This window comes from Solanum stenotomum, chromosome 2 (genome assembly GCF_019186545.1).
Source record: "Solanum stenotomum isolate F172 chromosome 2, ASM1918654v1, whole genome shotgun sequence".
Taxonomy (NCBI): domain Eukaryota; kingdom Viridiplantae; phylum Streptophyta; class Magnoliopsida; order Solanales; family Solanaceae; genus Solanum; species Solanum stenotomum.
The window spans coordinates 24,187,621-24,203,988 of NC_064283.1; the positions used below are offsets into that span (position 1 = coordinate 24,187,621).

Consider the following 16,368-nt stretch of genomic DNA (forward strand, 5'->3'; position numbering starts at 1 on the left):
ATTGACTGATGTTCTGTTGAACTGTATCTGAAGCATCTTCATTTATTGTTCCTTCATTGAGATCTTAAGACCCTTGGTCTGTTGCATCATCCTGAAGAATATCATATTGTACAAAAAGTGATACATTAAACTGCAATGTATCATATACACACAAATTTGATGTATCAAACACTACTGACGTATCATAAACTGCAATGTATTATATACATACAAATTAAATTGCAATGTATCATATACACACAATTTGATGTATCAAACACTGCTAATGTATCATAATAGTAACTTTTTGATGAAAATAATACCTTCTTATGCTCACTTGCTTCTACAGTATCATGAATATTTTCATTTGAGGATTGGAGTTCTAAAACATCCTTCATTTCTTGTTGATTCTTTAATGTATCATCAATTTGTGTTTTTAGTTTTAGAACAAGTTTTTTTTTAACAAATATGTAACTGATACATTGTTTAATTTGATATATGCAGTGAACAGAAAAACTATACTCTATACAATTGCAGTAACATAAACCTGATATTCAACCTCAAAAGCATATACACTAATATTTTGGTCATTATGGGAAAATCCATTTGTATTGGTGAGGTTGGTTGTTGATCAAACTGAAAGGTACTTGTTTGAGGTTCAACATTGCCTTTTTGATCGAAAACTTCAACCATGCACGACATAGACTTGTCAGCCACATCCTTCATCAATGAAATTGAGAACATAACGACCTATGCAACTTAATACACAAAAAAAAAATTACATATACAACACACTACCTTTGGTGGATATTTGTCTTCCCTATGCATAGATTTCATCAACTGAGAGTGGTTTTCCTTTATTAAATCCTCAAGATACTTAAATTTTTTGTCAACCTAGCAAAAAAAGGAAATTGTCTTTCATTTTTATATTTATATTGAATATACATAAACATAAATAAAATTGATATCATTACTTACGTAATCCTTCGGATATTCTTTTAGTTCTAGATTTATCTTTTTAGACATGTGAAGAGACATGGACAAAAGATACATTAGCAGTCGGGGTACGTGGTTTATCTGGCATTTAGAATGACTGGTTTAATGACACATTCAACTACTCTGACTGACTAGGTTCCGACACCTTTATTTTAGGTGTATTAATTTTCTTTCTCCTTTTGGGTGGTGGTGGAGATGATGTGCCAGAAACCCTTGATGAGCTCCTAACCAACTGGTCGGGAGGGCTTGTGGAGAAATTCTCGAAACCTGAAATATCTTTTGATTGTACTTCCTTTGGATTAACTGTTGTTGTGGAGGGTCCAGGAGGAGGTGCATCTTGAATGCCAGGTAAATCAAGAGTTGCAACTTCGTCTGGTGTTGAAACAATATTTAAACATGCATTTTGAATGACAAAACTTGTTAAATATTATGACAAAAATATGTGTCATAAAAAACTGTTATTTAAAACAAAAATTTGAAAGCTCAATAAAAAACGGTTATTTACAAATGTAAAATGAATGTTACCTCGGAGAAAACGCTCGACATAAACGTTCCAAATTTTGGCTTTACAGCCACGACCCTCCAATTGCAAATTCTTGGGATAACATTCGCTTCTTTAACAACAACCTCTGGATTTAGATAAGATGCACATTAGTAAGTCCATATATTCAATGCATATGGCATGCCAGATAAACGATACATTTGTTTATCAAGGTTGAAGTCCAGTATGAGTGAGTTCATCAGCTTGGTGAATGCAATCTGACCCCAAGGATATAATTGATACCTACCATCTTCGATCATTAAGAATTAGTCGATCGGTATTGAAGTCTCACCAAATTGACATAAAATAAATGTATGGACAAAGTACATGATAGCCATCTGAACGGCATCATTGTGTTCTCCCAATTGCCCATCAAAAAGCGTTGAATCAAACGACTCTGGATTAAACTGGTAGTTGCATCAAGGAAGTACCTTTGTAATAATCAGCTCAGAGTGGATTCCGGGTATGTAAGATCTTTAACATTACCTTTGCATTTAAGACCAGTTATTATGGAAAAATCCTTGATACTAAACTGCAATACACTCTCGTTAGCATGTCGAATATGCAGCACACTTGTGTTATCCTGTTGCAACTCCAACATCAACATACACTTAGTGATTTGTCCCTGAAATTGCATTTCGGAAAGTTTAAATATGGTCCGAAAGTGGTATTCTTGAATAGTTCAATGCCATCATCCCCTATGGACGCTTTGATTTCCTTCAAGAAATCAATGTTGTACGTTGCTCCAAATCTTAATGCATGAGTTAGTATCTTTTTGATAACACATTTCATGCCCTGCAAATTCAAAAAATAAATCATAATATTGTACTTGTATAATTTCAACTACATGATATAATTAAGAGTAAATGATACATATTTTTAAAAATTTGATACATGATCAAACTAGAATGTATGTGATACATGAATAGACTACATAAATCAACTAACGTAATATTTCACTGTGTAACATGAACATACTATGTTAATTGATACATTAGATATAAACTGAAAATCTAGCATATACATCATAATTTTATAATGACATCATATCAACCGCATGATACATTCTGGGATAATATTGAAAGTGAATACAACTAACAATCAATAATACATAATAGAACAAATTTGGAATGTGACCAATCTACATTGCATATGATACATGAATAATTAACACCAGTCCAACCAAAAATATACTTGAATTAGTATTATGAACATAATGTATTTGATATGAACATAAATGTTACACTCTATAAGATACATTACTGTCAGGAAATTAAAATGAACTTTATTACTTGATACATTATAAATATCCATCAAAACGGTACTAAAACTGGGGGTTTTAATGTATTTGATATGAACATAATGGAAGATACATTAATGAATGAAAAAATCAATGAATCTAATCCACAAGTAAAAATTACAATCTATAATATACAATATTGACATGAGATCAAAATGAACTTTATTACTTGATACACTACAAATATCCATTCAAAATTATACTAAAATTGGGGGTTTTAATGAATTTGGTATTAACATAATGGAAGATACATTAATGGAAAAATCAATGAATCTGATACGCATGTAAAATTACAATCCATAAGATACAATACTAACATGAGATCAAAATGGACTTTATTAATTGATACATTACAAATACCCATTCAAAACTATACTAAAATTGGGGATTTTAATATATCAACAAAATACAAAATTAGCAGCACACTACAATATTATTGTAGTGATAAAAAATGTATCTTCATTGTTAAATGAATCAATTTAAGTCGATCCAACAGACCAAATGTAAAAATATAACCAAAATTAGGATTTTATTGTATCAACATACTACAAATCGAGAATTGTCGAACAGACTATGAGAATATTGAATTGAAAAGTAATGTATCTTCACTATTAATGTACCAATTTATTTTGACCCAACACAACAAATGCCATATCAAAGATAAAAAAAAAACTAGAAAAGATTACGAAAACACATACTTTAGGCAGTGGGGGTCGGGAAATGACAGGTGTCGCTTTTCTTCCCCTTTTTTGGAGGTTTTTTCAACCTTTGTTTTTGATTTGTCATCGCTCTGGTCCTTCATTGCTAATGTGTCATGCAATAGTTTGGATCTGTTTTCGACCCATTTTTCACCATCAGAACCATATGTACGATTAGCGTTAGATGAATTTATTTGAGAAACACCAATACTAAATGATGGACCATGATCCATATGTATCAGGAAAAAACATGAAGAAGACAACAATGGAGAATAAAATTCCTATCTATTCGGATGTTTGAAACTGATAGACTTGAGAGAGACCCCTTCTGATAATCAAATTGATTTGAAAGTTGTAACTGCAATGAATGTGGAAAGAATTTAGGGAGAAAATGGAGGAGTGAAAAGGGAAGTGGGAAATGTGGGTCTAGGCTGAAAAGAGGAGTGAAATATTTATGTATCCGAAAGTTTTTAGGAATTGGGAGAATTAAGGGATTTTTGAAATATTTTTAAAAGGTAGGGAAAATGAATATTAAGGTATGTAAATGTGATTATATAAGTAATTTTCCCTAAATAAAATTTGTTAATATGCTTGGATCAATTACTTAAGCCTAACTAGTACAAATATAATCAAAGTCCAATTTCATTGGGCTAGTTCGTCAAATTGAATTATATATAATGAGCCCACTTTGTCAAACCCAAGATGTCATCTTATTTTAGGACTCAATTTGGTGTCACGTGTCAAATGATGTGACATGTCAAGTCAAATGAAAAAGTCAATAGGATCACGCCACATGTCAAAATGACACGACATGGCTAGACAAATCATATGCCAATAAAAATGTGTCACATATATACAAGTGACATGTTTCAACCAATCAAATATTGTCATATCACTTAAATCTAATTGGCGAAAGAAGCATGTCTCATCACAACTCTTCTATTCTACAACTTTAAATATATCTCCTCATAATTCAAAAAATACATTAGAATTCAAACAAGAAGCTAGAGAGAGCTCGTGAATCATACATACATATTTCTGAACAAGCTACAAGTTCAAGCCTCAAACATAAGTCAAGATCCAGTTTATCAAGATTCAAAACCAACCTCAAAGACCTTTGAATTCAAATACAAGTCAAGATCAAGATTGCACAAAGACCCTTGAATTCAGATATAGACCAAACACAAGTCCACTAAATTAAAGATCAAGATCAAAGACCCTTGAATTTATATTCGAAACAAGAATCACAGAATTCATAAAATACTACAATTGTTACAATATTGATTATTATTTTCTCCGCGAATTTTATTGTTTACAATATTAATTGAGATCAAATCATAAATACATATAATTTAGTTAAATTATTCTTTCAATAAATACTTTCTTAAAGAAAATAGTCAAACATGACAAGTAAAATGAATCGAAGAAAACCGTTCTAACCGCTCTAATATGGGGTCCCACAAATGATGCATCAAAAAAATAAATGACCAAACAAGAAGGTGAGTTTTAAGCCGTTCATCCATCCAAGTGGAACAACAAACAAACACCAACTTGCCACACACAAATTATTTGACGCCCCAACATTGGAGTAAAGAGGCACAAAGACAAAAAGCAGCAGCAATTTTGCCCAATAATGATAGCCCAAAATCACTCACTCAAATACTTTTTATGGATAAATAGTCAAGAAAAACAAACTAAGTTGGAGTGTCTCTAATAGCCACCCATATTAGAGATCCTTTCTTTCTTTAACTCTCTCTCTCTCTCTTCATATGCCAGTTTTGGATTCGTCAGCTGACGGAGTTTGATACTCAGATTCTTAAGGTCCATTTTCTTTCATAAAAATCTCATTTGGATTCTATTTAACTTTTCTCTTTTTTCTTGGCAACATCTTTATTTTTTATTTTAACTTGTGCTTGTTTGAGTTATTTGAACTTGGTTGCTTGGAAAGGTTGCTCCTTTTTTGTTATTTATTTTGGTGGTTTTGTCAAGATTTGGTTTAATTGCTCTCTTCATTCTTGGCAACTCTAGGAAAGTATGTGGTTGAAGTTCTAATTGGTGACTGGGGCCTACTGCATTATTGTTTGAAGAGAAAGTGGTCTTTTTCTTGAACTTGTGCTTGTTTGACTTATTTGAACTCTGGGTTGTTTGGAAATGTTGCTCCTTTTTTTGTTTTTATTTTTATTTTTGAAGATTTGGTTTAATTGCTCTCATTTCTTGGCAACTCTAGGAAAGTATGTGGTTGAAGTTTTAATTGGTGACTGGGGCCTACCTGCATTATTATTGTTAGAAGAGAAAGTGGTCTTTTTTATTTCTTCTTGTTTTTGTGGTGCTGCTGATGATGCAACTAGTGAAATCAAATTGAAAGGTAGAGTTGAGGTCATTGCTATGACTTGGCTGACTATGTATGAGGTACTGCTGGGTATAAGTTGGATCATTTATTTGTTTGTTCACTGTGGGAAGTACTACTGTTGGAAGTAAAGTTTGATCTTCACTGTGGGAAAATTAACCTTCCAAAATAGGAAAGATTATATGTACTTGTCAAACAAAAAGAAAAAGGGAATGAGGTTGTTCCTGAAAACGACCTGATGTGTTGAGTTATTCTTCAAGATAATGGATTCATTAGAGAAAGTTGCCCATAATATGATATTCTTTCCTTTTAATCATTCTAATTCCTAATCATGTGAAAGTTATTTATCAGAAAAATGAAAATAATCCTAAAATTGTTGGGTGCTAATGATTGATGGAAAATTCATGAAGAGACTATTGTCAGTGTTTTCATTCCAGTATGTTTCTCAAATGGGTGGCAAATAGTGGAATCTAGCAAAGTTTTAATTTCGTCTGGATGTTTTTGTATTGGGTACAAATCTGTATTACTCTATAGAGAGTTACTTACGAGTTATGTTGCTTGGACTCTTCAAAAATGTCGACGAGTGCATGTCAGATCCTTCAAAAATACACTATTTTTGAAGGATCTGACACGGGTGTGGCAACATGTTTGGAGAGTCCGAGCAACTTAGCTTATGAGGACTACCATATAAAAAGGAAGATAGAATGTTCATCTATGGGAAACATAATGAGCCTAAACTTTCCTATGTAGATGATACATCAGAAAAAGTGTTGGCTACATCAGATTCTCCATAGTAAAATTATTCACTGGAATACCATGAACTCCAGAATGGAGCTTTAAAGCATTCTTTAAGGGATTTCCACCTTTGATGAAGCTCTAATTCTATGAGGTGCTGGTTACTTTTTAACATATATCTTGAGTTCTGAGTGACTTGGTAGTTTGCAGTGAAATTGCAGAAAATCTGATGAATCTTGTCCCGTTGAATGCTTCTTAACTTTAGCTACCTAGCTTGTCCTAGAACTCAAGAGCACCTCTTGATAAAATGTTATGTTTCTGTGTTTGATCAAAGATCTCAATGGCTGATTAGATTTAAAGATGGAATTATGTAAGTTTTATCTTTTTCAAGAATTTGAAGCTAGCAGATTAGGTTAACATAGAACCAAATAATCTTCTTGAGCATGACAATATTCTAAGTAAATGCAGCAATAGTCTCTATAATCTTTGTAGCAACAAAGATGTAATTACATACTTAGGTCCGTAATCAGGATGGTATGGCATGTGTCTTGGAATGTACTTTCATGAGATGTTTGCAGGATAAGAATACAAACAGCTGGAAGCATTCTTTTCGAGGCTATATAGTCACACACCATTAGGGGAGGATGATAAATAGATGTGGTTCATCAACTAAATGCTTGATGGTAGGTCATTTGCTCATGGGAAAAGGTTCAAATTTACCCAAAAAGTGTTCAATTTGTCTTAATATTTTCCCTTTCCTCTAACAGCTGTTCAGCTTGACTCTGATATTTGTCACAGTTGAGCCACGTAGACAAACAAAAGATCCAAATTTACTCCGAAACTATCAAATTGGTTTAGAAATGCCCTCTGCAATAATTTGAAGCATACCCTTGCACAATTGAAAAGGTCCAAACATACCCTTATGTGGCTTCCATTATATAAATTAAATTAGACCAAGTTTTCCTGGTGGATGAGATACATTTGAGATGAAAGATAACAGTGGGAACTTTCATAGACCGAAAGGTAAATGAGGGAAAAATGTAAGACAAATTGCAAACGTTAGGGGTATATTTGGACCTTTTTCCTTTGTTCATTGAAGGTGAATTTACAGCACCAAGGAAGGTGATAATTTTTATGTGGAAAGCTATTTAGACAGCAGACAACTTATGCATAAGAAGATATATAATCTTTAGATGTTGCTTCTGCAAGCAACATGGGATGGATACTGGCCACCTTTTGATACATTGTAGCTTCACTTTGGAGCTTTGTACATCGGTATGCTTGGTTCCATCCCAGAACAGCGGAAAGATGATGAATAGTTGGCAGAAACAAAGGCAGGAAGGTAGCAGGAAGGGTGTCTGGAAAATGGCAGCCTCTGGTGCTATTTAGCATATGAAGATAATGAACTAGAAGATCATTTGAGGGGGTTGAGAGTTCATTGGCAAACTAAGAGTCTGTTTGGATTGGTTTAAAAGTTAGTCAAACCTACTTCTAAGTCATTTTAGCTTTTGGAAGTGTTTGGCAAGGTTAACAATAACTTAAAATAAGTTTAAAATGACTTTAAAAAAGTTAAAAACCAAAAGTAGCCCCCTACTTTTTATTTTTTGACTTAAAAGTCATTTAAGTTTGACTTTTTTATTTTTTGATTTAAAAGCTACTTTTTTTAAACCAATCCAAACGGGCTCTAAGTATTTTTCATTTGCTAATCTTGCATTTATGACCTATACATGAATCACCAACTTGCAATGATGATTAACTATTTTTTTTGAGGCTTAAAGCATACTTGTAAATGTCAACGCCAACTTGGTGCAACATTTATAAATACTATTAATATATCAAAAAGATATTCTTAGATAATATTTGTGGATTATCTTTGGGTGTTGGATGATCAGAGGCCTTTGAACCATCATATGTTACGCTTAACTATATATATATATTTTATTTTTTCTTGATGACAAAGGAAACCCGCAGCCGCTACCCTTTGGGTGCGCACAGGGTAAAACCCCCGCTCCTATGCAATAGCTCGCAAACCACATAGGAGAGGTAACCCGCACTAGGCAAGCCTGGTGCGACAAGCTCGACCCAGAAGGCAAACCCCTTGCTTTCGCTGGCAAGGGGTTTCGAACTTGAGACCTCCAACATGGAAGTCCCAAGCTCAAACCACTGGGCCACCCCAAAGGGTCGCTTACCTATATTACGGTAGGTTGAACGTCATATGTTACAGTATCATGCCATTCTGTGCTTAAAACTACTCCTCACAGGTAAGATTGATGTCAGACAAGTTTGCATTTCTGTATCTTCGAATTGGTATCAGAAGAATTTGTGTTATTGCTGATTTTAAAGATTATAGGGTGCTGAATTAGTAAGTAATGTGAGAGGTTTTTAAATTATATTCAGTACATGAACTATGGAGAAAGCATGAACATCAGAGGGACTTAAATTTAGAGCCTATTGGAAGTTTTTTAAATTATATTCAGTAAGTGGATAAATGAAGAAAGCATGTGCGTCAAAGGGACCAAAAGTAACCATGTTCTGGTATATCTTGCCTTTTAGTATAAATTTGATTTTGTTGGATGCATATGATGACAGCTTGAGGATTGTGTGCAAATCTATCATTATCTGTGAGAAATTTACTTTGTTTGATTTGTATGCTTATATCTATGTAAAAATGCTCTAGTAGATCCTATTTTCCCCAAAGGATTTTAGGGTTGCAATGTTGCCTACTGCTAAGTTCTCTTCTTTTCTTAATTTTTTTCTACCTCTCCCTAGGAGCTCCCACCTTTTTTGCTCCCTTAGTGACTCAAACCCTCAACCTTAGGGTTGGAGGTGGAGGGCGGCTACCATCTGAGCAACCCCTCTTGTCTTCCTCAAATTTTTCTGTAAAAAGATGATTGACTTTTTCCCCAAAGTGCTTCAAGCTTATTTATATTCCACATCAATGTGATGCCTTTGGAGACCTTGTCTCTTGTATCTTGATTTGATGTGTATCTTCATGATGCTTTATGAGTATTTGTCATCAAGAATTCATGCGTTGTCATCTTACCATTACTAAGGCATCTTTTCTAATGTGAAAACATCTAATATCCTTATGCTTTCCATGACAACACAACAATTATGGTTTTCAAGGACAAAGGCATTAATGCCAAATTTGTATGTTAAGTGGAATTCAAATGCTTAGGTTTGTTTAAAACACCTGAATGCTTTTTACCTGTGTCTTTTATTGATGATGAGCATTTAAATTCTCCAAGTGGTAAATTTTATTATTCATCTAAATTTATTGGCACTATTTTCTTTCTGCACTCAAAGTTAAAGTGAACTGCTGCATGAAAGGTTAGAAACTACATGAATTATACTACTCAACATAATGCTTACAAACAAAATATTTGAAATATCACAGCTGATTGTTTTGATAGATTTATCAGACATATCATTATTATTCTAACTGTATCAAATGTGTATGGATGGCAGAGTAAATTTAAAGTTGTTGGTTCTCAATTTTTTATCTAACACATATGCAGCCCACTCCTATTTTTTTTTAATGTGAGCTTTTGATATTTCATACCACAGATGCACAGAGTTTAGAAGGTTGAGACCATCATTTTCAAAAAAATAATAATTTATGATTGGGCAGAAGAAAGGAATTTTTGGAACTGTGGTATTAATATAAAGTGGGTTTTGGTAGTTCAATTTATGGAAAAAAATGAAAATGCGGCCTGCATTATATATACCAAGATCTAGTGAAGCACAACATAGTAGCATGGGTGTCTCTGGAGCTATGCCTATGTCTTTACCAAGTTTGCCTAAGTTGGAGGAGAAATTTCCCAAATTGCCAGATGCTCTTCATGTTATCTCGGAGAAGGAGCTAACTACAAACCTCATTTCTCCACGGGCAATTTCATCGACGTCTAAGAGTGGATCGGTAGGGCATCTACTGTCATCTACTTCTGGACTCCACAAAGATTTTCACTTTTCACCTACCTCTTCTCAAGAAACTCGGACGCGTTATTATCCATTTATCTCAAGTGGGGCTTCTATGGAAACCAGCCAAGCTTCACACTCAAATGTAGATTCTACCTCATTGGATGATTATCCATCAGGGAACAAACAGAATCCCTGGGGTAAAGATTCATTTCATGAGTTTCTTGCTTTTCCTACAAATGTTCCTGTTCAAAATGGCCAAGTGGAAAGCCTTGCCGGCGTTATGGCATCTGATGACCATGCTAAGAGGTCTGATTGGCAGGAATGGGCTGATCAGCTAATTAACGATGATGACACTCTCGGTCTTGGTTCAAGCTGGAGTGATATCCTAGTAGATGTCAATTTTCCTGATCCAGAACCTAAGGTTTGTTCCTTATATGCTTTGCTCTATTTTATGTAGCTAGGAAAAGAAAGAGAAAGGAAGGGAAACTAACGGGAGAGTAAACAGACGTGAAGCTAGAAGAAGAAAGTACTATTTCCAAGGCACAAATGATATTATATCTTTCATTATGCTTGATTGCATCTCTAAAAGGTTGTCAGTTAAAGATTTTAATGCACATCAAAACATATTTATGGTCAAGTAAATAAGTGTTTCCTAAGTTAAAATTGCATTCAATAGTGTTGTAGTTGCATTCTTTTTCGTAAAGAAAATTCAATACGGACATCTTATAAATCTAACAGCTTATTTAACTCCAAATTGTCATCCAGTTTACACCAAGCTTCAAGAAGTAGAATACATCCATATTTCCTTATAAAAATGTATAATACATTTATATTTAGTTCTAAGTGAGGATTCCATCTTAACATATTTCGTTTCCTACGTTCTTAATCCTGTTGTATGTGCTCTTGCTCCATTTGATCTCCTTGTTTTCTTTATTATGTTGAATTCTGTACAAGCTGTTTTGGCACCACCTTTAACAAGGCACTTATATGAGATTTTATTCATGGATGATACCACCCAACATCATTTTGCTGTTGAATTTAAACTTATTTGTATATTAGAATTCTGAGGTATTGTAACACAGAATATGCTCAAGCAAGAAATTGTGTGTTTCACATTCTTTGAGCTCATCTAGTGTGTTCTTTCCAAGGGCATTGTCCACATGACCTCATACTGAGCAGAAAAATGTGTTCTTTTAGTAATCATTTCTGATTTTATGATATTAATTTACTGTTTCTTCATGTTCTTAGTTTACATAAGTTTCTAATGTTTATATCAGCAACTGGGAGATTCTGAGATCACTTCTAACCAGCTGCAACCTCCTCCTCCTACTTCATCTGGGCAAAGCTGCCCCATTGGTAGCCCATCATCTGCCACATCTAAGCCTCGAATGCGGTGGACACCAGAGCTTCATGAAGTCTTCGTAGAAGCTGTAAATAAGCTTGGTGGAAGCGAAAGTGTGTAGCCTCTTCATTTTGAATTATCTTTTTCAACAGTTAGGAGGATTTAAGGATTTGAATGACATAACTATCTTACACACAATTTTATTTTACAGAAGCTACTCCAAAGGGTGTCTTAAAGCTCATGAATGTGGAAAGCTTAACCATCTATCATGTTAAAAGCCACTTGCAGGTATGATTAAACCTCTTACTGAGTATTTTCCTGCTGCAGTATCTGGTGATACTCACCTTATCCATTTGTTTCAATTTCAGAAATATAGGACTGCCAGATACAAACCAGAACCCTCTGAAGGTAGAAGTTGCCTCTTTGATTACTTGATAAGCTTTTCCATAAATCAGGCATCATTGCACCATACTTTACTGATTGTCTCAAATGCCACAAAAACATCTTTCATTGCGCATTGAGAATGAATTATCATGCTTTAGCTATCTGTTGGCGAAAAACAAGCATTAAACAATACACGACTATGGTAGCAGCAGAAAATATTTAAAGGGCCTCTGCCATAAGTGGGGTTATAAAGGGTACTTCTTTCATCCACTCAGGAAGGAAATAAAGAGCTCAAAACCCAACATTATCGTCTCACTTCACTCTAAATGATATTTTATAGTAATTACATCTATTGTGCTAGTATTTCCTGCCTACCTTTCATTATTCACGAGACAACTGACTATGTTTAATTTGCTGATGCTGAGTAGATCTTTTTCAAAGTTTCTAAGACATCAAAAATTGAAATTGATGAATGGACTGTCCTCTGCTTATTACAGGAACTTCAGAAAAGAAGCCAACTATCATCACAGAGATGCCATCTCTGGACTTAAAAACGTAAGTCTTTACTCAGTCACTATTAAAACATGTTACTTATTCATCAGTGATCTTAAATAACTGCTTATTTTGCTGCAAGAATAATAATGTTTACACAAAAAAATTCTTCTGTCATTCGTAGTGACTAACTGAATATCTTTGTTAAAACATGTCATTTTAGCTGCACACACATTCATACCTCTGTCCATTTTTTGTTGTTTGAATATGACTATTGACTAGTCAGGATGCTTAGGAGTAAATATAATGTTTACAAATTGTAAGAAGGAAATAGTTCAAATTAAATACAGATGAAGGTTAATTTTTACAACTTCGGCAGTTTATATGGGAATTTTGTGCATGCCCCTGTCATGGGAAACAGATATAAGAACTAATTTCTGTTACATAGGGAGACTTTGAGAGTAGTTGATTTCAAATTTTATTCAGCTTGCTAATTTCACTTCCTTGGAGAGAGTACTTCCTTTTTCCAGTTAAAATTGTACCTAATTATCAAATATTACTTTGGAATCTGATTACAGGACTACAGGGATAACAGAAGCACTGAAAATGCAGATGGAAGTGCAGAAACAGCTTCATGAACAACTTGAGGTATGTGAATGATTAAAGACAGCAGCAGTATTCGTGCATCTAATCTTGGTTTTCTTGCACCTGATTTCCTTTTCAATTGAAAATACAAGTGTTTTATAAAGTGGTTGCTAGACCAGCTATATTATATGTTGCCAAGTGTTGTCCTGTCAAGAACTCGCATGTCCAGAAAATAAAAGTAGCGGAAATGAGGATATTGTGATGTATGTGTGGGCATACTATGAGACAGATTTAGGTACAAAGATATTCGGTACAGGTGGGAGTGGCCTCCGTAATGGACAAGATGAGGGAGGCAAGACTGAGATGGTTTCAGCATGTGAAGAGGAGATGAATAGATGCTCCAGTGAGGAGGCCTGAGAGGTTATCTATAGTAGATATGAGGAGAGGTATAGGTTGATTCAATATTGAGGAGAGGTGATTAGATAGGACATGACACACCTGCAATTTACTAAGGACATGATCTTTGATAGGAAGATATGTACGAGGAAGATTAGGGTAGTAGGTTAGTAGGTAGTTGAGCGTTGTCTAGTTTACTTATCAGAGTTTGTTATTATTACTCTCCTGATATCTTATTCATCAATTTTACTCTCCTACTATCCTATTCTTAGTTTTAGTATTACTTGTTTCTTTGCTCCGGTTTTTGTATAATCTGGTGTTACTACTATTCTCTTCTTCATTGTTTTCAGCATGACTCCTCCACTACTGTATTTGCTTTACATAATTTTTCTTATGTTTTACCTTAGCCGAGGGTCTATTGGAAATAACTTATCTACCTTCACAAAAGTAGGGGTAAGGTTGCGTACGCATCACCCTCTCCAAACTCCACTTGTGGGATTAAAGTGAGTATGTTGTTGTTGCTCCATTTGGATTATGGGTTAGATTGCCTTTTTCTTATGAAACATTGTCATAGAATTAAATCCCTCGCCCTCATAGGAGTATTTTTCCATTTGATTTCCCTACATACTGGATTAATGGTTCATGTATTAACATTACCACTTTCTCCTCAATATTGAATAATAAAGGTATACTATATTGTGAATAGTGTATTTATGTACTGAACATTGGAGTATTGATTAAAAGCTCTAATATGGTGTCTTATCTGTGTAGTGAACAATCGTCAGGTTTCCCTCTTCCAAAATTTTGGATCCTTTCAACTTTTACTGCCATTGTCAGATTGTCTTGGATAAACTTTTTCAGCAACCATGCAGAATATCTTTGTTTTCTCAGTATTGGCCACACTTTGGTAAATTTGACATTTGAGTTATTATGTTACACTAGATTGAATTCTCCTTGGCTAATATCCTGCTTTAGAAGTGGAAAGTGATATTTGTATGCTGGATAGTAAAAGTTATATGGTGAATCTCCCTGAGGGAAAAATACCATTAAATGGTGTTTGATACGTCTGTCAATATGTTAAGTAATATTATTCTTCTTTAGTTTTTTAATTTTTTAAAGATTATGTTCTCCCTTTGCTGTTTCTTGAGGATTGCTCAGAAACACTGTTACTGGTGTATCTTTACTATTCATGGTTGTACTAAGATATATACATTTTACATTTGATGGCACAATGCATCATTCTAATAACATGCCTCTTTTCTCAGATCCAAAGAAAGTTACAGTTGCGGATTGAAGAACAAGGGAAATACCTTCAAATGATGTTTGAGAAAACGAAAAACATGGGAAAAGAACTAAATGTATCATCATCAAAATCAGATGAACCTGCTTCACCATCCACTGAAATAAAGCATGCCCCTCCTGATGACAAATCAGATGCACCGGAGCAGGATCATGTCAGCATTGAACTTAGTTCAAATGTTGCTTCAAGCTCTGCAGATGATCTCACTGAGAATAAGGAACGAAAATCACCCGAAAGGAAAGCTTGTGAGAATCATGACTTAGATGGTAGAGACTTAAGTTCCCCTCCAGCAAAACGTGCGAAATCGGAGGAAACATCACCTTCGTGACCTTCACACTTTTTGTAACTTCGTAGAAGGAATAGTTGCAATGTGAAATGTGGTGCCTATGTTGTTGACAGACTTGTAAAATAAGATTTTGGGTTTAGGGTGTGGTTTGCATGACGGAAAAAAATATTTTTCACGAAAAATATCTTCTTATTTGGTGTTTGGTTAGTAAGAAGAAAATATTGTCCGAAGAGCATTTAGGTATAATCTAGGTAAATACTATGACACCAAACCCGGATCCCCACCTTTTAACACAGTAACCTCTGTCCCAACTCTGACCTCTACTAGGGACCTGACCTCCGACCTTAACCCTAACCTGAGAGTTGACAACCTACCACAATCTAGACCTGCAGCTGATTAAGGACCTAAACTCGATCCTTATCTCGAATTGACATCGGAGATTCGACCCTAACCCAATTCCCAACTTTGACCTTGAGTTGGTGTTGGGAGTCGGATTCTGTTCCCAAGTTAGGGTTGGTTTTGGGAGTTAGATTTGGGTCGGGATCAGGGTCTAGAGTTAGGTCTAGGCTTAGGGTTAAGATTTAGGTCCCAAATCAAGGTCGATACCTAATACTGACTTAGGACCTAATATCGACTTTTATCTTGAACTGTGATCGGAGATGACTCGACCCTAAGCTAAGACTCTACCTTGACCCCAAGTTAGGGTTGGAATCGAGAGTTGGGTCCTAGCTAGGGTTGTGGTCAAGGTTAGATCCTTGTTAGGAGTTAGGTCTCAGTTCCTAGGTTGGGTTTAGGAGTCGGGGTGTGGTTCGCATTGAGGTTGGTATTAGGAGTCGGGTAAGGGTTTGGAGTCTGGTCTCAAGATGGGGTCAGGTTAGGTTTTGAGAGTTTGGTCCTAGGTTGGGGTTACGAGTTGGGTCTTGGGTTAGAGTTGACATGGGGTTCTTGTTGAGGTCGAGTGGTGAGGTTGAAAAAGAGTTTTGGAAAATGATTTGATGACTTTATGTTGGGAAATCATTTTTAAAAAATCTGAGGAAAGTAAGTCCATTTGGAAATATTTTTCAAA

The 16,368-nt window shown here is 34.8% G+C and overlaps 1 protein-coding gene across 2 annotated transcripts; it reads left to right on the forward strand.

Moving 5' to 3' along the window:
* Positions 1-5,179: 5,179 nt before the first annotated feature.
* Positions 5,180-15,484, forward strand: LOC125856784 (protein PHOSPHATE STARVATION RESPONSE 1-like). Of its 2 annotated transcripts, none has more exons than XM_049536406.1 (8): positions 5,180-5,335; positions 10,164-10,938; positions 11,795-11,972; positions 12,071-12,147; positions 12,228-12,267; positions 12,741-12,798; positions 13,314-13,383; positions 14,982-15,484. In XM_049536406.1, the coding sequence occupies exons 2-8, from the start codon at positions 10,297-10,299 to the stop codon at positions 15,342-15,344; spliced, it is 1,428 nt and encodes a 475-aa protein (XP_049392363.1). In that variant the 5' UTR covers positions 5,180-5,335; positions 10,164-10,296; the 3' UTR covers positions 15,345-15,484. The 2 variants fall into 2 exon arrangements, with proteins under 2 accessions (XP_049392363.1, XP_049392364.1); XM_049536407.1 differs by lacking the exon at positions 5,180-5,335 and adding an exon at positions 5,784-5,923.
* The last annotated feature ends 884 nt before the right edge of the window (positions 15,485-16,368 follow it).